Below are 24,131 nucleotides of genomic sequence, written 5' to 3'. Positions count from 1 at the left end.
TGTATGCTGTTGCATTAAGATTTCCTTTCACTGGAACTAAGGGGCCCAGCCCGAACCATGAAAAACAGCCCCAGGCCATTATTCCTCTTCCACCAAACTTTACAGTTGGCACTATGCATTCGGGCAGGTAGCGTTCTCCTGGCATCCACCAAACCCAGATTCATCCGTCGAATTGCCAGATGGTGAATCATGATTCATCACTTCAGAGAACGTGTTTTCCACTGCTCCAGAGTCCAATGGAGGTGAGCTTTACACCACTCGAGCCAACGCTTGGCATTGTGCATGGTGATCTTAGGCTTGTGTGCGGCTCCTCGGCCATGGAAACTCATTTCATGAAGCTCCCGTCGAACAGTTGTTGTGCTGCCGTTGCTTCCAGGGGCAGTTTGGAACTTGGTAGTGAGTGTTGCAACCGAGGACAGATGATTTTTACGCGTTTCGGCACTCGGCTGTCCCGTTCTGTGAGCTTGTGTAGCCTACCACTTTTCGGCTGAGCTGTTGTTACTCCTAGACGTTTCCACTTCACAATAACCCCACTTACAGTTGACCGGGGCCGCTCTAGCAGAGCAGAAATTTGACGAACTGACTTGTTGGAAAGGTGGCATCCTATGACGCTACAACGTTGAAAGTCACTGAGCTCTTCAGTACAGCCCATTATACTGCCAATGTTTGTATATGGAGATTTCCTGGCTGTGTGCTTGATTATATATACCTGTCAGCAATGGGTGTGACTGAAACAGCCAAATCCACTAATTAGAAGCAGTGTCTGCATACTTTTGGTAATGTGGTGTATATCGAACACATGCACGCACACACACGCACACACACACACACACACACACACACACACACACACACACACACAGTCTTTTCTAGAGACAACCATTATTCAAAGAAAGATGTGGAGATGGTTTACATGATCATTCCTTGTGACCATCCCTACCTTGTTTGCATACTTTTTGGAGTAACATTGTTGCATCCTTTTGCATTAAAAAAAATGTTTTTATTACTTGTAGTATCAAGTGATTTACAACGCATACCTGCATACGTCTCTATGGAGGACAAACGTCTTTCATCCACGAAGTTGAAGAACTTGAGAGGAGCATTGTCTCTTTCTCTCATTTTATTACTGCTCGCACCTCTGCCCTGAAACGTGAGAAAAGGTAAATGTTTGTGTTTAACTTTCTCAAACACATTTTGAATCATGAAGATACCACTATGTTAGTATTTGCTTGCATCATTGTGGAATATATTTTATTTTTTAGCTAATGATGGTCATATGAGAGATTCACAAAAAGCCAAAAGTTTTTAAAGAAGTAAAACAGACAAGTATAGGGTGTGCACGTAGGCACAGCCTAAACAAGGTTTCTGATGCGGATGTACCATACAGAGGATCGGTACTACCGAAGCAGTTTATAGGCAATGGTTATATGCTATACTTATATTAGGTGGTTTGCCATTGCCTTCCCAGCAGCAGTTAGAGCAGGAATTTGTAATTTGTTCAGGGTGCCTCAGTGTAATTTGTAATTGTTAATCGAAAGGATGATTTATTTAGTAAGCAATGAGTAATTCGAGTAATTCAGTGTAATTTATAAATCAAAAGGACGATTAAATCATGGATATTAGTGAAACATATGGACTTAGGGAAGTCGAATGTAAGATGACAAAGACGAGATAACACTGGACATTTGGGGTGAGTGAATACTAACAAGTGGATTATCTTATTTAACAGTGGAAGTGTTTCCGGTGGACTGCCTTGACCTATTTATTTTGGACTACGGTGTTCATGTTCCAGGTCTTTACATTTACCTGTGTTCAGGAATGCAAGCTGAGATGTAGAAACGCTAAATCAAGAGGATAGTTATATATTTAGACTCCACAGCTATTTTAAACGGGACCAGATTTAAACGATCAGCTTGTTTGCTGTTCTTATCTGTACACTTGCATCATAATACGATGGCCAGGTAGTTCTTAAATCCGAGTGGTTGAATGAAATCCGAGTCAATCCAGACAAATCTCACACAAACTCCGGAAAGCAAACCCTCCTATCTACTTTCTTAACAATCTTCTCGAGAGAACGTTCATCATTCAAACACCCGGGTCTCGCTATCAGCCATGATCTTTCTTGGGCAAACCACGTTTTAAAGTTGGCTTCCAAAGGCAGCCACCAACTGGGCATCCTCCGTCATACAAACTGCTTCCTTGGCACACCTGAACACCTATCCACCTCCAAGGCCTTCACCCGCAGCTTGATGGAGTACTACTTTCCACTCTGGGCTGGCTCCCCTGCCTCACACCTTGCTAAGCTTGATTCCGTGGAAACTAAGGCTTTCAAGGTTATTGGAATCTCCTGTCAAGAAGATGAGTTTATGGGCCGATCACTTCGTCATCACAGACAGGTCAATTGTCTCTCTATCTTCTACCACCTCCTTTTTGGTCTTTCACTCCCTGCTTTGTACCTCCCAGGTCACTGCAGTGAACACGTGGTCCACCATAAACCCCCTTCTGGTGAAACTACCTAAATCCAGGATCACTGCTCACCTCCACTCATTCGTTCTTCGTTTTTTTCCTGCCGGTGGAACCAACTTCCACATTCTCTTGAATTTAATTCTTCCCTCAAGATATTCAAGACAGTTATTAATCACCATCTCAGATCATTCCCAATCTAAAACCATGATCTTTTCTATCCACGTTAACCACCCCACCCAAATTTCCAGTATTTTTTTTCCTGAACGTTTGCTTCTCAATCCATCCTGTCAACCCTCTGCATCTTCTCCTACCCCTCAATCTATCCCACATCCATTGTTTGTCTGTCTCCGTCTATTTTGTCCCTTGGCCCAGCTGTTGGTGTTTCCCCCTATCATTCTGCTGTTCCGTCATATGTGAGGGACGGATAGTTTTGGCATTGGTTTTTTGGCATTTGGGCATACATAGGCAAATGCTGTGTTATGTTGGTTTATGGGCCACAAAAACGGGAAGTACTGGGGTGTATAAGTAAGAATTCAGGGACACACTGGAGAGGATGATGGTAATGGTTGAGATGGAGGTGATGCTGTGCATTGCGGAGGATGTGTTGGGAAATTTTTGTTTGGGAACGAGGAATACAGAGGGTCAAGAGCTGGTTCATTCTTTCAAAAGCAGGAAAGCCACAAGATTACCTATAGGAGTGGACAGTATAGAACAGAATTGGATTTGATGGTGGTAAAGAAGTGACAGTTGAGGATTAAGGATTGCAAGTCAGTTGCGGGAGAGCATGTTACCACCCAGCCCAAGCCTCTCTATTACACAATCCTACCAGACAAACAGGATGGTACTTCGGCTCCTGTGCCACAACATCTCCACCACTGAGTCTTACAAGGAGTCTTCCATCACTGAGATTACTTGCACATTCATTTCTTCTATGATTGAGTTGCATGCTCTCTCACTCACATTTTTCTAAGGGCCTCTCACTCTCACACCACAGCCAGGTTGGTCGTCTTTCTGTCTTCTACCGACTCCTCTCCGGCCTAGCTCCCCTGCTCTCTCTGTGCTCTGTCCCCCAAATATTCCTGCAGGATGCACAAGATCTGCCAGAAACCCTCTTATGGTTAAACTGCCAAAATCAAGACTCTCTGCTCACCTTCACTCTTTCATTCCTCTTTTCTCTGAAGGGTTTATGCTTTTGCCACCTTTCTTCGAATACACTTTCAAGTATGTGATGCAACTAGGTTCAAGCATCTTCTCTACACCTAGCCCGATCATTCACCCAGTGTCATTGAAGTCCCATGCGATCTGTACACCTTCCGGGCGACTAAAGCCCCGACATCCTTGGCTGGACTCTCCCGTGCTGGTATATCCTGTCGATTCCGGTGCAGCCGTCTAACCGAACGGGCGGATTCGATTGCATTTGGGATACTAAGTAATTGCTAAATGTCGAGTGCAAATTACTTAGCTGACACTGAAGCCCATGCTGAGTTACACAGCAGTGATGTTACCCGTGTGCTGTGGTGGTGCATTAACACTCTTTTTCATTACTGACCTCTTGCTACAACACCTTGTCTGTGGACTTTATTCAACTGTTAGACATTGCCAAATGAAAAGCACATCATCCCTATGATTTCATACTCATGATTTGCATAAAGAAAACACTTTACATGTCTTTAAGTATAAACAGTGAATGACTGATCAGTGATGACACTTATTTTCTAGAAACAACCAGAAATCATGAAAAAGTGTGTTTTACAGGATTTTACAGGATCAGTGTCTACATCCTGAAAAACATGTAAATCCGCACTTACATCTTTATAATTGGATAACTGTATCAGTGTCTGTGAGGAAAAGTGTATGTGAGACTTCCGCTTCCGGTTCTGCCGGTGAGGTAGTGTTCTTCCAAGCTCTCCACATCATCAAAGTAAAGTATTTTCCCATTTGTGTTTTTGTCAAAACTGTACTGTGTATTTTACTGTGTATGTGTCTACTGTGTGTTTCTAGCAAGACCTCGGTTGTAAATAGTGCATACCTGTGTGTAATCGTCATTTTGTTTGTGCCGCGTTTTCGGGCCTGGTCCCTTGAGGCTTCCCTGTCTCATCGGCGGTTGTTTGTTGTCTATTTACTTTCGTTTTCTCACTGTATTACTTTTTTCTTTGTCTTTCTTTTCACCCCATACTTCCCCCGAACACCTTACCCTTTGTTTGGAGTCTTCATTAAAAAAAAAAACTCTTAAAAAAAAATCTTAATAATTTCCTTCTCTCCTCATGGCTTTCTTCGAATACATTTCTTCGAATCTCCCGATCGCGACCACGTGGTTCGCCCCACCCGTTTTTCTCTCCCTCCTTCATATCTCAATCCTCTCCAGCCGATACCTTTCCAATACTATTACTAGTTTTCACCATACTCCTTCAACCTTTCTCCTTATTCTCAGATCCACTTTCACCTAACCTCAGACCGATTCACTTTCATCCTATTCCTATATATACCCTATAATATATTTAACCTATTCTCAGATCCACTTTCATCTAACCTTAAAAAAAAAATTTCTCCCACTTCTGGAACAAACTCCCCCACTCTCTTCAATCCCACTCTTCCCTCCAAGTCTTTAAAACAGCTGTTCACCGCCATCTCTTATCTTGCCCCTTCCATTTGGCAGGTTGGTGGTCTTTCTGTCTTCTACCGACTCCTCTCCAGCCTTGCTCCCCCAGCTCTCTTTGTGCTATGTCCCCCAAATATTCCTACAGGTCACACAAGATCTGCCAGTTAAATGTTGCCAAAATCAAGACTCTCTATTCACCTTCACTCTTTCATTCCTCTTTTCTCCCGCCTCTGGAACAAACTCCCTCTCTACCCTCCAGGTCTTTAAAGCAGCTGTTCACCGCCATCTCGTATGTTCCCCCAACCAAAACCTTGATCTCTTTTACCCCCGTTTATTCACCCCAGATCCACTTTTTTTGAAATACCAACTTCTTTCCTGGAAGTTCTAGCAGTGTCCATGTGTTTTTGTACCTCTCCCACCCCCCCCCCCCCCTTCCCATGCCTCCTCCCCCCAAGCCCTCTCCCTCCCACAGATCTCCTGATGTCCCTGCTCTCCATCTTGTCTCCCGCTCCCTTTATCATACGTTTTATGTGTCAGTTTGTCTTTTTTATTGATCAATGTTAGCTCTTACACGAGCATTGATGTTGTATACAAAAAAAACAAACAAAAAAAACCTTGATCTTTTCTACCCCCGTTATTTCACCCCAGATACACCTTTTTGAAACACCGACCTCTTTCCTGGAAGTCCAGGCAGTGTCCATTTGTTTTTACCTCTCCCACGCCCACACCCCCTTCCCCTGCCCCCTCCCCCAAGCCCTCTCCCTTCCACAGATCTCCCGATGTCCCTGTTCTCTACTGTTGTACTTGTGTGCTTCCCTCTCTCTCCCCACCTTGTTTCCCGCTCCCTCTATTATATGTTTTATGTGTCCGTTTATGTTTTCACCCCTCAGCCCAAATTGGGCTAAGGGGTATTGTCATCACGGGTGTCGTCCGGGCGTCCATCAACTTTTGGTTTCCGTCAATTTCAAGGAGAACGGCTCGTCCGATTAAATCTATTATTGCAGTGTGTGTTGGGGTTGAGCAGAGGAAGGTTCCTTTCGAAAATGGGCACGCTGTGATTTTCAATATGGCCGCCACGGCAGCTATCTTGAAATTGGTTTCTGTCAATTTCAAGCAGAACGGCTTGTCCGATTAAATCCATTTTTGCAGTGTCTGTTGGGGTTGATTAGAGGAACGTTCCTTTGGAAAATGGGCGCGCTGTGATTTTCAATATGGCCACCACGTCAGCCGTCTTGAAATTGGTTTCTGTCAATTTCAAGCAGAACGGCTCGTCCGATTAAATCTATTATTGCAGTGTGTGTTGGGGTTGAGCAGAGGAACGTTCCTTTGGAAAATGGGCGTGCTGTGATTTTCAATATGGCCACCACGTCAGCCGTCTTGAAATTGGTTTCCACCATGCATGGACTGAGGGGTTACGCCCGCTTTGCGGTGCTATTTATTTGCGATTACTGTTAGCTCTTACACGAACCTCGATCTTGTATACAATTTTTTTATTTTTTTATTACATGCATTCATTCTATCATTGGAGGCTGTCTTGAGAAAATGGCGGCCATATTGGATATTCAAGTGGCTAACACGTTTTTTTTAACAAGTATTGCAAGGAGAATATTCTTGCCAATTTTGTTAATTGTGTCCACATTTGAACGATTCTTACCAAAAAGTGTTCTCGTCTGCCCAGCTGTAGGGAGCAGAGTACATTGTACAACTACATTTAGCTCTCAATAAAGTTTTTTTTAACAAACCTGCACGTTTATCTCATAGTCTCTTCCAGGCACGAGGTGGTTAGAATCGGCCTGCCACAGCTTGTCCACGATATCGTCCAGCTCTTTTTGTGAAATGGACCTGCAAAGTGGGTGACAAATTTCCCAAAGTCTATTTTAAATATCCTTGAGGTATTCTATGTGCCAGTTGCTACATGTGAGGTGCTAACAAGGAAGGGAAAAGCAAATTTAAACATGAATGACCGCACTGTGGTCACAACCTTATTGGATATTTTTAGGTGCAAAAAGGTGCAAAAACACAAAAAAGGTGCAAAAACAGATCCTAGCAACTACAGACCAATCAGCCTTCTCCCAATTATCAGCAAAGTCATGGAATCCATCATTGCTTCGGATATGAAATCTTTCCTCTTCTCCAATGGCTTGATCTCTGATCATCAATTTGGTTTCAGACCAGGTCACTCTACTCTGGACATGCTGCTTCTGCTGTCTCAACAATGGATGGAGGTCCTCAATGCCAAACAGGAAATTAGAGCTGTCTCCCTCGACATATCACGTGCCTTCGACACGGTCTGGCACCCCGCTCTGCTCACCAAACTCTCCTCCTTTGGTATCCATGGAAATCTCCACGCATGGCTGGCGGACTTCCTCTCTAGTCGTCGTCAACGTGTGGCCCTGAATGGGTTTCTCTCATCTCCTCTTCCTGTTCAGGCTGGAGTTCCCCAAGGCAGTGTTCTGGGCCCCGTGCTTTTTCTGGTCTTCATCAATGATCTCTCTGACTCTCTCGAAAATCCTCTCTATCTCTTTGCTGATGACTCCACTCTCTGCCGCTCCATTCCTCTTCCCTCAGATCGGCAGTCTGCTGCCTCCTCACTCTCTGAAGACCTGGACAAAATCACAGACTGGTCAAACAAGTGGAACATGTCTTTCAATCCTGACAAATCTCACACTCTTACTATGTCTCTCCGAAAAGATCGACTGGACAACCCTCCCATCTACTTTCTCAACAATCCTCTCCAAGAAGTTCTGTCGCTCAAGATTTTGGGTCTCACTATCTGCCATGATCTTTCTTGGGAAAACCACATTTCCAAGCTGGCCTCCAAAGCCAGTCGCCGACTGGGCATCCTCCGTCGTGCGAAGTCCTTCCTCGGCACACCTGAGCTCCTCACCACATACAAGGCTTTCATCCGCAGCTCAATGGAATACTGTTCTCCCCTATGGGCCGGTGCTCCTGCCTCACACCTAGCTCGGCTTCACGCTGTTGAAACCAAAGCTTTCAGAATTATTGGAATCTCCCGCGATGAAGCTATCTCTGAGGGCCTTTCACTCACTTACCGCAGGCAGGTAGGTGGTCTTTCTGTCTTCTACCGACTCCTCTCCGGCCTTGCACCCCCAGCTCTCTCTGTGCTCTGTCCCCCAAATATTCCTACAGGTCGCACAAGATCTGCCAGCAACCCTCTGATGGTTAAACTGCCGAAATCTCGGCTCTCTGCTCACCTTCACTCTTTCATTCCTCTTTTCTCCCGCCTCTGGAACAAACTCCCTCACTCCCTTCAATCCCACTCCTCCCTCCAGGTCTTTAAAACAGCTGTTCACCACCATCTCTTATCTTCCCCCATCCAAAACCTTGATCTTTTCTACCCCCGCTAATTCACCCCAGATCCACCTTGTTTGAAATTCCAACTTCTTTCCTGGAAGTCCTGGCAGTGTCCATATGTTATACCTCTCCCACCGCCCCCTTCCCATACCCCCCCCCCCCCCCCCAAAGCCCTCGCCCTCTCTCAGATCTCTCGATGTCTCCATGTCTCTCGGTCCCTGCTCTCAAATGTTGTGTTTGTGTCCTTCCCCCTCTCTCCCCATCTTGTCTACCGCTCCCGATGTTATATGTTTTATGTGTCGGTTTGTCTTTCTGTGTGATTAATGTTCGCTCTTTCACGAGCCTCGATCTTGTATACAAAAAAAAAAAAAAAAAAAAAAAAAAAAAACCTGCGACAAAATCAGGTAATGGGCCGATTGGGAAACTCGCATTTAAAGCATTCTTAAAAGATGAGCAGCACGATTGGGAAACACACGTTTGATGCACTTTTAAAAAATTATCTCGACACCTCTTATCCATGTCACCCTCCCCACGGTTATATCAGAACGAGCTGATTCGTATCCCCAATATGTGGCCGTTCAATATCAGAACCCCCCGTTCAATATGGGAACCCCCAATATGGGGCTATTCAAACATTAATGCCATTTTAAAAGTAATTTGCATAATGTAACACTTGATGATGCAACATAACATAACGCTTGATTGCCATGCATTCTGACGGGCTTGATTAAACATTATTATTATTTGACATATGATTAGATTTTCTGGGTCCCTCATCTTGAATACCACTCAACCCAAACAACGCCAATGGAAATGACACAACAAACCCGAGCAGTGTATAATCAGCAGAGGCCTACAGGTGTAATGTGTTGGGCCCACCAGAAAACCAAGATGGCAGCCATATTTTGTCTTGGTGCTATAGTGGGTGGAGTTAAGCAACCGATGTGGGTGTGGTCTGGCAGCTGTCCGACCAATGTGTGCACATTTCAAAAATCGACCCCCAACAACAACCCCAACAACAACAGCAACATGAAGCTTTGTAGACCTGCGATATGTCGCAAATACAAATTTAGATTTGTTATATTATACTGTATTAGAGCCTGGTGTTGGCTTAGAGGTTAGGGTGCCGGCTTGGGATCCGAGGATCCTGGGTTCAACTCCCGGTCGATCGCTGAATTAACAACCAGGGGGGTTGACTCAGCCTGTCATCCGACCGAGATCGGCAAATTGAGTACCAGTTCACTGGTAATTCCCTGTGTGTCGCAATATGTGACTAACAGGGTTTTTTTTTTTTTTTTGTATACAAGATCGAGGCTCGTGAAAGAGCGAACATTAATCACACAGAAAGACAAACAGACACAAAAAACAAATAACATCGGGAGCGGTAGACAAGATGGGGAGAGAGGGGGAAGGACACAAACACAACATTTGAGAGCAGGGACCGAGAGACATGGAGACATCGAGAGAACTGTGGGAGGGAGAGGGCTTTGGGGGGAAGGCATGGGAAGGGGGGGGGGGTGGGAGAGGTATAAAACATATGGACACTGCCAAGACTTCCAGGAAAGAAGTTGGAATTTCAAACAAGGTGGATCTGGGGTGAATTAGTGGGGGTAGAAAAGATCAAGGTTTTGGATGGGGGAAGATAAGAGATGGTGGTGAACAGCTGTTTTGAAGACCTGGAGGGAGGAGTGTGATTGAAGTGAGTGTGGGAGTTTGTTCCAGAGGCGGGAGAAAAGAGGAATGAAAGAGTGAAGGTGAGCAGAGAGCCGAGATTTCGGCAGTTTAACCATCAGAGGGTGGCTGGCAGATCTTGTGCGACCTGTAGGAATATTTGGGGGACAGAGCACAGAGAGAGCTGGGGGAGCAAGGCCGGAGAGGAGTCGGTAGAAGACAGAAAGACCACCTACCTGCCTGCGGTGAGTGAGTGAAAGGCCCTCAGAGATAGCTTCATCGCGGGAGATTCCAATGATTCTGAAAGCTTTGGATTCAACAGCGTGAAGCCGAGCCAGGTGTGAGGCAGGAGCACCAGCCCATAGGGGAGAACAGTATTCCATTGAGCTGCGGATGAAAGCCTTGTATGTGGTGAGGAGCTCAGATGTGCCTAGGAAGGACTTCGCACGACAGAGGATGCCCAGTCGGCGACTGGCTTTGGAGGCCAGCTTGGAAATGTGGTTTTCCCAAGAAAGATCATGGCAGATGGTGAGACCCAAAAGCTTGAGCGACAGAACTTCTTGGAGAGGATTGTTGAGAAAGTAGATGGGAGGGTTGTCCAGTCGATCTTTTCGGAGAGACATAGTAAGAGTGTGAGATTTGTCAGGATTGAAAGACATGTTCCACATGTTTGACCAGTCTGTGATTTTGTCCAGGTCTTCAGAGAGTGAGGAGGCTGCAGACTGCCGATCTGAGGGAAGAGGAATGGAGCGGCAGAGAGTGGAGTCATCAGCAAAGAGATACAGAGGATTTTCCAGAGAGTCGGAGAGATCATTGATAAAGACCAGAAAAAGCACAGGGCCCAGCACACTGCCTTGGGGAACTCCAGCCTGAACGGGAAGGGGAGATGAGAGAAATCCATTCAGGGCCACACGTTGACTACGACCAGAGAGGAAGTCCGCAAGCCATGCATGGAGATTTCCATGGATACCATAGGAGGAGAGTTTGGTGAGCAGAGCTGGGTGCCAGACCGTATCGAAGGCACGTGATATGTCAAGGGAGACAGCTCTGATTTCCTGTTTGGCATTGAGGACCTCCATCCATTGTTGAGACAGCAGAAGCAGCATGTCCAGAGTAGAGTGACCTGGTCTGAAACCAAATTGATGATCAGAGATCAAGCCATTGGAGAAGAGGAAAGATTTCATATCCGAAGCAATGATGGATTCCATGACTTTGCTGATAATTGGGAGCAGGCTGATTGGTCTGTAGTTGCAAGGATCTGTTTTTGCACCTTTTTTGTGTAAAGCGGTAATGTTTGCTGATTTCCAGGATGCTGGCAGATGACCTTGAGCAAAAGATAGGGTGAAAAGAACAGAGAGAGGGTGAGATAGAGCGGCAGAGCAGGATTTTAGGACCTGTGGGCCGATGCCATCTGGTCCAGTTGCAGAATCAGAGTCGAGGTTTGACAAAAACTCCTCCACCTTGTCAGGAGAGAAGGTCACAGAGTCCAGGAGCAGTTTGGTTCGACTGGGAAAGGTGGGAACAGAGAGAGATGGGTTTGGGACTAAGGATTTTGAGGCAAACACAGAGTTGAGGCATTCGGCTTTGTCACGTGCGATGTCAACTGTGTGGCCATTTGAGGTAAGGGAGGGGATGGAGGGGGAACAAACACCAGAAACGGATTTGACCAGACGCCACCAGGATTTGGAGGAAGGAGACAGGTTTGAGAGTTCATTCTTGAGTGAGGAGAGATAGTGCTTCCTGGCACTCCTGAGGGTAGACACACACTTGTTCCGAGCTTGGTGGAAGGAACTGAGATTTCCTTCAGTTGGATTAGCCTTCCAAGAGGCAAAGGCAAGTTGTTTCAGGGCAACTGCCTCACCACAAGATTCAGTGTACCATGGACGGGAGGAAGGGTAAGACAACTGAAGCCGAGATGGGATAAATCTGTGCATGAGAGAGATCAGTTTGCTTTGGAAGAATTCCCAGGAAGAATTGATGTCAGAGGCAGTGGAGATTGGAGACCAATCCAGACGATTGATGGCTGCTTGAAGACCGTCCCAGTCGGCCTGAGTGAAATGCCAGACTCGTCGACGCTGAGGAGGCTCTCTGAGAATGGCCAGAGAGATGTCCACTTTGACAAGCACATGATCAGAAGAACCGATTGGAGCAGAAGAAGAGCAGCAGACATTAGCAGGGAAGTTAGTCATAACCAAGTCTAGAAGAGAAGATACTCCATTGGCTGAGATCCGGGTCGGGAAATTGACAGATTGTGTCAATCCCAGTGAGTCACAGAAGTCCTTTGCTGAGGTGCCATGACTGGTGAGAGAGGAACCCACACCCAACCAGGTGGCATGATGACAATTGAAGTCACCACATATGAGGAAGAGAGAGTTGGGATGAGTGGATAGAAGTTGGTCCATGTTGTCAGACAGTGAAATGTAGATGGAGTCATCACTGTTTGGGGGACGGTACAGAACACATATGAACAAAAGGTGGGAGCGGAGAGGAAGCCGTAGCCAGAGGTACTCCTGGGGGTGAGGAGGAGAGAGGGCAGTGCAAGGAGAGTGAAGAAGAGAGTTTTTGATAAAGATAGCCACCCCACCACCAGGCCGAGGCTCAGGTCTATCATACCGGAGGAGGGAGTAACCAGGAAGAGATATTAAGGAATCAGAGACATCTTGAAGGAGGAAAGTCTCTGTTAAGCAGATCAAGTCTGGATTGTCAGAAGCAACCTGTATGGAGAGATCAGTCAGGTTTGAGCGAAGGCCCCGGATGTTTGAGGTCCATACCGTTAATGAAGAGAGAGGGGGAGCATCGGGTACAGGACAGGGGAGGGGAGGAGTAGGGTAAGATGAAGGATGAGAGGGGGAGGTAGGGAGAGCAGTTGTTAGTGTGTCAGCGATTGCAGAAGAGTTCCAAGAAAGGGAAGGATGAGGAGGATGAAAGGTTTGAAGGTGAAGGGATGAGGCACAGTGAGGGGTTTTTTGAGGGGGGGGCAGAGGAAAGAAGAAGGTTGGGGGGGGGTGGAGGTATGAGATAGAAGGGAGACGAAGTGGGGAGGAGGCAGCTTTGAGGAGGAGGGGGGAGGAGGGAGAATTGGAGAGGAATGGTATGGGGGGAGATTTGAATGGGAGGGGTTGGGGGAGAGTTTTGAAGGGGAGGAGTGAGGGGGGAGTTTAGGAGGGGAAGGGCAAGGGGGGAGTTCAGGAGTGGAAGGGCAAGGGGGGAGTTCAGGAGTGGAGGGGTAGGGGGGGAGTTTAAGAGTGGCGGGGCAAGGGGGGAGTTTAGGAGTGTAGGTGCAAGGGGAGGGATTTGGATGGGAGGGGCAAGAGGGGAGTTTAGAAAGTGGATGATTAATGAAAGACGAACATTGAAAACAAATTTGGTTTGTTGTGATTTTCAAGTTAGCAATCCGGTTCAGAATGATGGAGGAGGGATGGAATGAATGTGAATTTAGACCATGTAGTGAGGGAGACGTATAAGATATTGAATTTCTTTTTTTTGAGGTGGAATGAGTTGGAGAGGAAATTGAGAAAAGCCTTTTAAATAGGAAGAAAAACAGCGTGTTGTAAAATACCACTGAGTAAAACACTGAAGGGGAAAGGTTATACATATTTAAATAATATTTAAACAGAACCGTGAACAATCTTATGTGCACAAAAATACCAACGGGGGGAGAGCCGAGAGGGACCACCACGAGTCACGTGAAGGGCAAACGGTGGATGGCAAGGAGTTCAAGGGTTGGCGGCAGGAACGGCATCCGGCCGTAAAACATTGCTCCAAAAAGGGGACCATGGTGCCCGAAAAAGGCCAACCCCTGCTCTGCGGGGAATATTGGCCTCTAAAGGTGGTATATTATACTGTGTTAGAGACACAAGAATGGCAATTTGAGGCGAATGTGCTTACTTATACAGTCTAGGGACTCTAGGCGATCCAGCTAGCCCTTAAAAGACAATAATTGTACCCGACTACGCTACAGTAAATCAACACATCAAACTACGAAAATCAGATCGATACATCCTGCTCTAGCATCCATTGGAGCGATATTGAAGTTCTATCGCAGAGAAAGTGTCGATGTAAAAATGCATCAAAAACTTTGAAAGCAACAATAATTAAAGTAAGATGTGATACAGACGATGTCGTTACCCTGACATGATGAAGATGTCACGACGAGGGAATCCAAAAGGTAATGAAGGTGTAGATAGACAACCTGACACCAGCCTGAGCTTCGCCACTCGGAATGCCTCGAGATTTGATACAAGCAAAAGTTCAACCTGAATTCCAGGTAAACAAAAGAGCAATTAGCTCCACCCAGTTTTTAAAAACTTCTGATGTTTCAATGTGCGAAATAACTTTCCCCAACATTCTTCGACGGTACACAGGTAATTGATCCATTTAGTTTATGCGTAATTCCCTTAGTTGGGAGAGTGAACCGTTGGTGTCAGACAACGTTACATTGCGTGTTTCGTATCGCGTTGTTCGGTTTAACGGGTCCAATTACGCAGGGTGGAGAAACAAAATGATCTAATTGCTGGGATCGTTTCGCCGCCCAGCTTGTGGAGATTAGCCCATTTCATTCACCGACCAAACAACCTGTGGTCATGAAGATGTTGTGCACTCAATCCGAAACATCGAATCCACAATGGAGAACACATTAGCTTTCTACGACAACAAAGTATTTTATCCCGTATCTATTCACGCAGCAAGAGATGGAAAATTCAGATCGTTTTCCCTTTGCGTTTTGTTTTGGGGTTGGCAGCATTTGTATATGGCTGGTGACTGCAGGTGTTTGAGCTTCAGTTGATAGGTAGGTTCAGTTGTAACAGGTTCCGGTTATGTTTTCATCCCTTTCTGTCTGTCTGTGAGCAAGATATCTGAAATAGTTGTGGATGGATTCGTACAACACTTGGTGGACAGGTTCCATGAGAGACAATTGGAAGAATTGATTTTTTATATATATATTTTTTGTATACAAGATCGAGGCTCGTGGAAGAGATAACATTCATGAAAAACAAAAAACAAACAGACACATAAGACGAAATAAAGGGAGTGGGAGACAAGATGGGGAGAGAGAGGGAAGCACACAAGTACAACATTTGAGAGCAGGGACATCGGGAGATCTGTGGGAGGGAGAGGGCTTGGGGGGAGGAGGCGTTGGAAGGGTTAGAGGTAAAAAAAAAAAAAAACACATGGACACAGCTAGGACTTCCAGGAAAGAAGTCGGTATTTCCAAAAAAAAAATGAATCTGAGGTGAATTAACGGGGAAAGAAGTGATTTTGATGAATATGATAAAATGATAATCTGGATATGATAAAAACATTTTAAAGTGATTCTTCACCATTGAGAGATCAGGCCGATATCTTCACGATATATAGCACGATATCTCGCACGATATCTCAACAAGTTATGGACGAATAATGACAAAACTTGGTGGATGAGTTCATTAGATGACAAGAACAAGCCGATTCGATTTTGGTTCAGGTCCGAATCCATATCCGGTCTACTGGTGAGATACAAAACGTAAACTGTTGTTGTTGTTGTGTAGCCCCAGACAGTTCTCTTCAACAAGCCCACGGCACGGATACAGCCAATGCTGATCTCCCAGGAGTGACCCAGAGATCCTTCACGAAGTCAGGGCCGCTACAGAGTTAGAAAGAGAGAAAGAAAGAAAGATAGAGAAGAAGGAAATGGTGGGTCCATGGGGACCAATCGGCACTTTGATTGTGACCTCGCTGTCCTGACGAATCCGGGCAGCAAGGAAGAATGGGGGAAGATTTGTTTGGCCCCCGACTTTCGTTGTGGTGTACAACCACCACAAAGAGGGGTCCCCGATAGTTGTTCGTAAACTGTTCAGCCTGGCGGATGAATGCTCTCTACCGAGTGCCCTCTTCTAGTTTGACACTGTTCAACTTATCCCTAGTTCACTTACTTGTTTATACTCAACTTCTTAAAGAGAGTGGTATCATTTGATACCCTGTCAGCAGACACGACTGTGTTCAAAAATCCAAAGAACTTTCTAGAAACACTGGAATTGATATACATTGGAAACGGACCTAAAGGTTTCTTAACAAGTGGTGCTGATTTGTCTTGCTTACAAATTATGTATACCCAGGTTAGTGGCATGAAGTTTTTAACCTCATATTCCCTACAACTACTTAACATGCCCCGCCCCCTCGTGGCGGGGACGAAGATACGCACTTTTTCCGACATACAGGCTACAGGTCCCTGACTTACTTACATCGAGGTGGTTCTAGCTACCCACGACAGACGAAGCATGATACCGACACAGATCTACCTAGATCTAGATATTCCCCTACCCCAAATTCATAACAATATATACACACACACATGCACATATATGTATACATATACACACACGCACATATATACACATACACGCACATATATACACATACGCACACACATACACACACATACACACACACACATACTGTATATACACACATATATACACACATATATACACATATATATACACACATATATACACATATATACACACACACACACACACACACACACATATATATATATATATATATATATATATATATATATATATATATATATATATATATATATATTCTTACGGACGCGGTTGAAGATGTTATATTTGCCGAGCGGAGGCTCCGCGACCGAACAGTGCTTCCCTGACTAAAACCCGATTTACCCCAAACTTTGGCCGGATCGCGCCACCGCTATTCAATCGGGAAAACTCTAAAGCGACCGAATGCAAAGAGGAAGAAGACGTACAGAAGAGTAACTGGATTTATTATTTACACACATATAAGCAAGAAGAAAGCAGTCACGTTTATTTATAGGGACATGAGACGCAGGTGACACAGTGAAATCTTTAGCTTATACAGACTTATTGTTACTACCCAGGACAGCACGAACAAAACAAACTCACGTACGCAAATGGATGGAAATTGCAGGCAGGAATGACAGGAGGTGGGTGGCTGGAGGAAGGCCCGGAGCTGGCTGGAGTTTTATTCCGCACGGGACGTCGGGCTGGACCTCGACGGCCGCCGATGCCACCGATCCTGTCGTGTGCGCGGGGTAGCGGGTCGGAGCTGCTTGGTGGAGCCAAGCCAACGCTGCTGGTGGGGGGTCTGGCGTGACGGGTTCTCTCTCCCTCTCTCACTAACTCCAGCACTCTTTCTCTCTTGCTTAATCCAACTTTTCCTCACCACCGACAACTCAACGCAACCCCTCCACTCTACGCAAACACTGACCACCACTAACGACCCACCCAGCTCTGACCAAAAAAACCACACACTCCGCTCTTGTCATAGCTCATTCCGTAAAAGCTCATCTGCCTGGACTCAACTGCCTCGGGAAACGCCCCGCCGTGGGTTATATAGGCCCCGCCCCTCAACCTTTGCGAACCTCCCCGATCGCTCTTCCTCTGCCCTCTCTAGCCAAACCCCTGGCTCATGGTTGGTCGAGTGGGGCTGGCTCACTCCTCCCCTCTATGACGAGGTGGAGACACGCCTTTCTTCTCCGACCCTGCCTCGTGGTCAATGGCGGCAATTGGAGGGGAGGTAATTGCCAATCGACGAAAGGGGGAATGGAGGTTTTGGGAATGGGAATGAAGGGAATCTATCTCTTTCACTGGTGCAATGGAGTATTTCAATTAATGGGAGACACAGCCTTACCCTAAAACACATAATAAGATATAACTATCGAACAGGGGTATTCTATGATTGGCTGACGTGTATGCTTTTGGACTAATTATGGGACGCCCTTTGGCCTTTACACAACTCCGGAGGCAGGAAGGGCCATATCCAACAATGTTCATCACCATCTCCAATATAATACAACACAATCAAAAAAATGCAATCCTCATATCCGCAACAATATATATATATATATATATATATATATATATATATATATATATATATATATATATTTATATATATATATAAATATATATATATATTTATATATATATATAAATATATATATATATTTATATATATATATATATATATATATATATATATATATTGTTACGGACCGCGGATAAGATGTTGGTTTTGCCGAGCGGAGGCCCCGCGGCCCTAACAGTTACCCCGACTAACCCGATTCCCGAACGTTGGCCGGATCGCACCACAGATATTCAATATGGAAAAGACAAAAGCGACACGGATGTGAAGAAGAAGAAGAAGACGAAAAAAAGGTTGGAAATACTACTAAATTTATTCCTACTATATACACGCTCAAAGTAACCAAGGAAGAAGGAAAGATAAGAAAATAATATACAGAAGAATTAGAAACACAGTGCAATTGTTACCTTATACAAGCTTAATTAAATACCCATGGACAAGACACACAGAACAAACTCACGTACACAAAAGGATGGAAAGGCAGGAGGTGGATGGCTGGAGGGAGAGGAAGGTCCAACGGGTCCTGCAGCATGATCGGCGCGTTTCGCAGCCGCCGTTCCTTCGCGGCCCTGCTCAAAACTGCCGTCAAGGCCCCACGCTGTTGTTGCTGCTGTGGCTGCTGCTGCTGCTCTGTGGACGTCGCGTGCTTTGCCAGGACTCGTCTGGTCCAAGCACACAACTGAACAACGTGCTTGCTTCTTGCCCAACTCTCTTGCTTGGTCCAACTTTGGCGAGCAAGGCGACGAAAAGCAGGCTTTGTGCTTCCCTGGATGATCTCCCGCAGTACCTTGCGCGCGCGCTTTTTATAGCGCCTCCGGCGATCAAGCCGCCGGCATTTAGGACACGCCCATCGGTGTGCTCACCTCGGCCCTGGTTGGTCGCGCGACCCTCTGGCCCCGCCCTTGATGACGACGGGCGGGCACGGCCTTCTTCCCTGACCCGAGCACATGTTCAATGGTGGTTTTGGAGGGGATGTAATTGGCAATCGAGGCTTGGCAATGATGAAAGGGGAAAGTGAAAGGAATCTACTCTATTTCACTTGGTGCAATGGAGTGTCATCTTAATGGAAGACAAGGCCTTACCCTAATACACGTAATAAAGATATAACTATCAACCAGGGGGAAATCTATGATTGGCTAACGTGTATGCTTTATGGAATTAACTACGGGAACGCCCTTTGACCTTTATACAACACTGGAGGCAGGACGGTCCAGAATAAAGCAATATTGCCCAACAATTTACTATACAATACAACACAATAAAAAAACATAATCCTCATATCCGCAACACTGCACCCTCCTCCTCTTAGGCACGTCCCGGGCCTATAACTTTAACTTAGTGTGACACGTAGGTGTAGTTCCCTCTACATTTAACCTGACCCTGAGTGCGACAGTTTTAAAACATAAATAAATATGTCCCGCTGCTCCATTGCACCCTACCTAACAGACTCACGCCCACAGCTAACCGAATTGCGGAATGGTCTTCAAACTATACACTGACGGTGGGGAGCATTATTTACAATGACTCTGCTTTTATTTACAAAACTAACCCAGGACCTGTGATTGTTCTTTCTGGGGAGAGACGGTCTGCTCTGCATCGATGCACCATGAAAGCACCCAAAACGCACCAACACACCTTCAAGCACCAATCGGTGCACAGTCACCATTGGTCATTAATAAAAATAAAAACAACAACCCCTAACCCTGCAGGTGGTCTCTTACTCTTCGGCTCCCTCTGCTGGCTATTATTATTTTCCAGGTGTTGTCATCTTCTTTGCTGGCGGCCTATTGGTGGAATAAAAATGCACCCAACGTGTCCATTTATTTATTTATTTATGGCCCACAGGGGCCGACTATGTATGGTTCACCTGTGGGGCATCGGTGCCCTGTGGCCAAGGTCCGCCAGCAAGATTTCGGGCCCTCATGGCCGGTTCCAGCAGAGGGGCCATGCCCCAACCCATGGGGTCCATAAGTGGTGCTCAGCCACAGACATGTGGTCCATAATGTGGTGCATCGATGCAGACAGCTGGTTCTGGGAGTTCGGGGCGCACAATGGCAGACTCACGCACGCTCCCCTCGGCGCCCAGTGGTGCACAGGTCCTCATGTGGGAGACAAAGGGGGGGAGAGACAGATGAGCGAGGGGTAAGGTCACAAGGGTACACATCAAACAAGGCAATGCAAGGCGAAATGCGTACGGAGAGCGAAGTGAGAAAAGCTCGTCCCTTCCGTACGTCACCCCCCCTGTCACCTACTCTACCCTTGCCCTTACCCCATATTTACAAAAATCTACACATTTACAAATTCGTCAGTACTGTCACGTCTTCCCCATATTTCTTCTATTCCAAATTCGTCACCACAATCCCTCTAACCAAAATTTGCCATCACCCAATTCATCATCAATCCTCATAAGGAGGAAGAGATGGAACATCAAGCACAATGTCACACCCACGTCATGATGCGTCTCACATTCCAAACATTTGCATCAAAAATAATAAAAACAACCTGGCATGGTGTGGAGGTACGTCATCCCAGGTGAGTGGATGTAGATGGTGCGAGGAGATTTCAATCCTAACTATCCTCTAAATGACTTTAACACACTTTACACTACACGGGGTCTTTCCCTGCCAAACCATTGGCAATCTTACTCTATGTGGTTTTAAAAACCAAATTCCCATTGACCAAACTGTGGTGCTTCTCAATTTGGGGTCTCACTCCCCCGACTCAACTTCCTGTGCCCTTGCACAATTTCAGGACTGGGGCGTGTAGCTCTCCCAGCAGGTCGACCCACCTGCACACCTCCACCACTGCAGTTGCCACCCGAGCTTACCTAGCTCCTCACCCTAACCTATCTAACTGGGAAAGGCCCCTCCTGGCTCTGTCACCCCTCGGTGCCCTCTGGCACTGGGCTACCCGGGTCCATCCTCCAGATCCTCGGGCCCCATCCACAACAACTCTACCGGCTCCCAGAGCCCACCTGCGGCCTCACCTGGCCGACATCCTCACAGTGGTGGAGTGCCCAAACCAACTACACACACTAACAGGCTACACGCCCAGCCATTTCCACGACACTAATGCACCCATTACTATACTCCTGTGCAACTACCCGCACCACAGATGCCAATATCCAACCACAATTTACCTGTACCCTCTACCTAACACTTAAACTCCCCTCCCCGGGTATTCGTGATGGGGGTCCATCCTTCCCCCATTCACACCTTCGCACCATCCACTCCACTCCATAGTTTCCACCATACTCACTCCACGACCATCCATTCCAATACTCCATATATTCCACACTCCATGTATTCCATACACCTGTTCTTCATTCACCTGTAGTTGCACACCTGTGCAATCTCACCTGGTGCCACCTGCACCCTCCTTCCTTCCTGGACCATTTGGTCAACACAACACACATCACCATCACTCCCTCATACACTGCTCCATCCACCTGTTCAGTTGCACACCTGTGCAATCACACCTGTTCCTCACACAGTTTTCACAATACACTTCTGAATACACCTCCAACACTCACACGGCATCATCTAATCTACCTGTTGCCCTGCTAACTTAGTGCTCCCCGTCTTCCCTTTAAACTAAGCACATACCACGTCATTATCATCCACTCTAATCTACCTGCGTCCCCATTACAGGTATCATTGTCACTAACTAATCTTAACGTTACCTATTGTCATCTTCTCTAGATCCCTATCATTATATCCTAACCGTCCCTGGCTAGTTTTCACTGCCAAACCCCATAAATCTAATGCTCCTTTGCCCCCGTTGTGAGGGATGGCAGAGTTGTCATCCCACCACATCGGGTATCTTCTACTACCAATTTTGCTCTCCAAATTCCAACCAATCAAAAATTTTGCCAATCATCTGCCAATCACTCTACCAATCATCATGCTGCCAATCCTTTGCCAATCATCAAATTTTGTTTTTCTAATTTCGGGGCCAAAACACTATCCTCATCATCACAGTCTACTCACTAGTGCCTCTCGGTGCGCCAATTCACTTCTACAGCCCGGCTTCGCACGGCCGAGCAATGAATGCGGGTTGCTTGGTGCCGGCGGCTGGATACGTCCCGCATTCGGTGCAGGGACGGGGGCTTACCCGGGCCAAGATCCCACACACCATCTCGGCACAGAGCCGTCCAATGGCCCGATCTCGACCTGCCGGAACGCCTCAACAAAAAGGGGTCGCCATGACGACCCTTCCTATCGGGCTGCCCGCTCCGCCTAGTGGAGCACGGACGCGGCCGTTCAAAGCGCGGCCCGGCGTGGATCGCGTATGGCGATTCTTTCAAAACCGCCGTGGTTCGGATGCCCGCTGGTCCTCGCGGCACGCGAAGCTGCCCGGCGCGCACCCAGGGCCCGATTCGGCTATAAGTCACTCTAACCGCTAACCCGGTTACCGTCGATGCTTCATCTGCATGCTCACATGCATACACTACCCCTTTCACCCTCACCGAGCTCGGTGCTCCAACGCCGCCCGTACACCCCGCGTATTTCGTTATTGTACTCGTTCTTTCGCTCACAGACTTGGTCACACACCTGACCACCGCACCCCTTTGCACACACTCCTCGTTCGCACACCTCACCAACACACCTCTTCGCGCCCCCTCCTCGGTCACGTCCTCTGTGACAACCACAGGTGTGCTCTCACTTGCACACCCAACCACGTGCCTCACTACCAGTTCCAGTGTGCATTCCGACACACGCTCTACCATTCCAGGTGTGCATCCTTCCATTCCAGGTGTACATCCTCTCTCACCTGCCACAACCAACTTACGCTCCGTGTCACTCTTACTACTTTTACCACCAAACTCGGTCGCGCACTCACCCTTACTTTTGACAGCGCACTCTTTCCTCATGCACCCGTCCGTTACACACCTTTCTCGCGCCCCTCTTGCGCACACTCTCCCGTTACATCCTCTGTAACACTCACCACAGGCGTGCATTCTCCCTTACTCTTGACAGCGCACTCTTTCCCCATGCACCTGTCCATTACACACCTTTCTCGCGCACACTCTCCCGTTACACCCTCCGTAACTCTCACCACAGGTGTGCATTCTCCCTTACTCTTGACAGTGCACTCTTTCCTCATGCACCCGTCCGTTACACACCTTTCTCGCGCATCCTCTTGCGCACACTCTCCCGCTACACCCTCCGTAATACTCACCACAGGTGTACACTCTTTCGTTACATCTTCTGTAACACTCCCCACTACGCGCTTCCATGTGCTCCCTCGCACACACGCTACGACCGACTCACTCTCGACAGCACACTCACTCCTCGGCGCGCACTTTTTCCTCACACACCCCAGAGTCGGACATTCTCGCACACCTCCTCCTTCGCACACCGTACCTGTTGCACACTTCACCAACGGCCTCTCATGAACACCCGGGTCCACACCAACCCCCAAGCCGACTGAAGCTCCCCTCACACCATATACATTTCCGCGTATATCGTCACTCACCTCGGTACCTCGTCGTCGCACCTCCTTCGCCACCTGCAAACTCTTTATTTGGTTAGCGAGCACATCATCATGATTTGAACACAGACCTTGCACATACTCCATCACTTCCTCCCTTATCTCATTTTTTGTTTCCCTCCGTCTCTTCTTAATTTCAATCACCCCTTCTTCCACCTCTAATTTTTCCTTTACCTCCTTTATTTCCCGGTGCGTCTCCTCAATTTCGTCCTCTAACGCCACTTTAACCGTTTCTATGTGCGTCCTCACCTCTCGGTCCTTCGTCTCCATTACGTCTGTCACCTCGTCCAACCTCGTTGTCAGTCCCTCACGTACCATCTGACATTGCCTCTTCGTCGCTATCAAGTCGTCCTTGATGTCTTTTTGTGTCGCTTTTAACCCTCCTAGTACCGCAGTGTTCCTTTGTACCTGCTCCACTAACTCCGTCTGTCCCACCGTCAGCTGTTCCACCTCCTGCGTCAGGTCCTCTATGCCCCCTTGTAACCTAGCCGTATTATTCCTCACCTCTTTCTCCATACGCTTTTCACCTCGCTTTACCTCCTCGCGTACCCCCGAGACCTCCTCGCTTACACCTCGTCATATCTCCTACTTCATCTCCTCCCTCTCTTTTGTAGATGCCACCCTCATCTGTCCCAATTCATCCCTCTGAGCATCCAATTTACCTTCTAACCCGATTTTCACCTCCTCTATC

General features: G+C 46.9%; 1 protein-coding gene across 1 annotated transcript in view; it reads right to left on the bottom strand.

The window, feature by feature from the left end:
• The window catches only part of LOC144889513 (poly(U)-specific endoribonuclease-A-like), a 72,597-nt gene that overhangs the window by 5,832 nt on the left and 42,634 nt on the right, over positions 1–24,131 (bottom strand). The window contains exons 2-4 of the mRNA XM_078770013.1: positions 14,180–14,307; positions 6,808–6,907; positions 1,038–1,143 (exon numbers count right to left, since the gene is read on the bottom strand). Coding sequence (XP_078626139.1) covers positions 1,038–1,143; positions 6,808–6,907; positions 14,180–14,307 — 334 coding nt within the window. The remainder of the gene's footprint in view (positions 1–1,037; positions 1,144–6,807; positions 6,908–14,179; positions 14,308–24,131) is intronic.

The sequence above is a fragment of the Myxine glutinosa genome, chromosome 1 (genome assembly GCF_964187855.1).
Source record: "Myxine glutinosa chromosome 1, kmMyxGlut1.1, whole genome shotgun sequence".
Classification (NCBI taxonomy): Eukaryota; Metazoa; Chordata; class Myxini; order Myxiniformes; family Myxinidae; genus Myxine; species Myxine glutinosa.
Note: the sequence above shows the minus strand (reverse complement) of the source record. Positions and strands in the feature narration are given on the sequence as shown.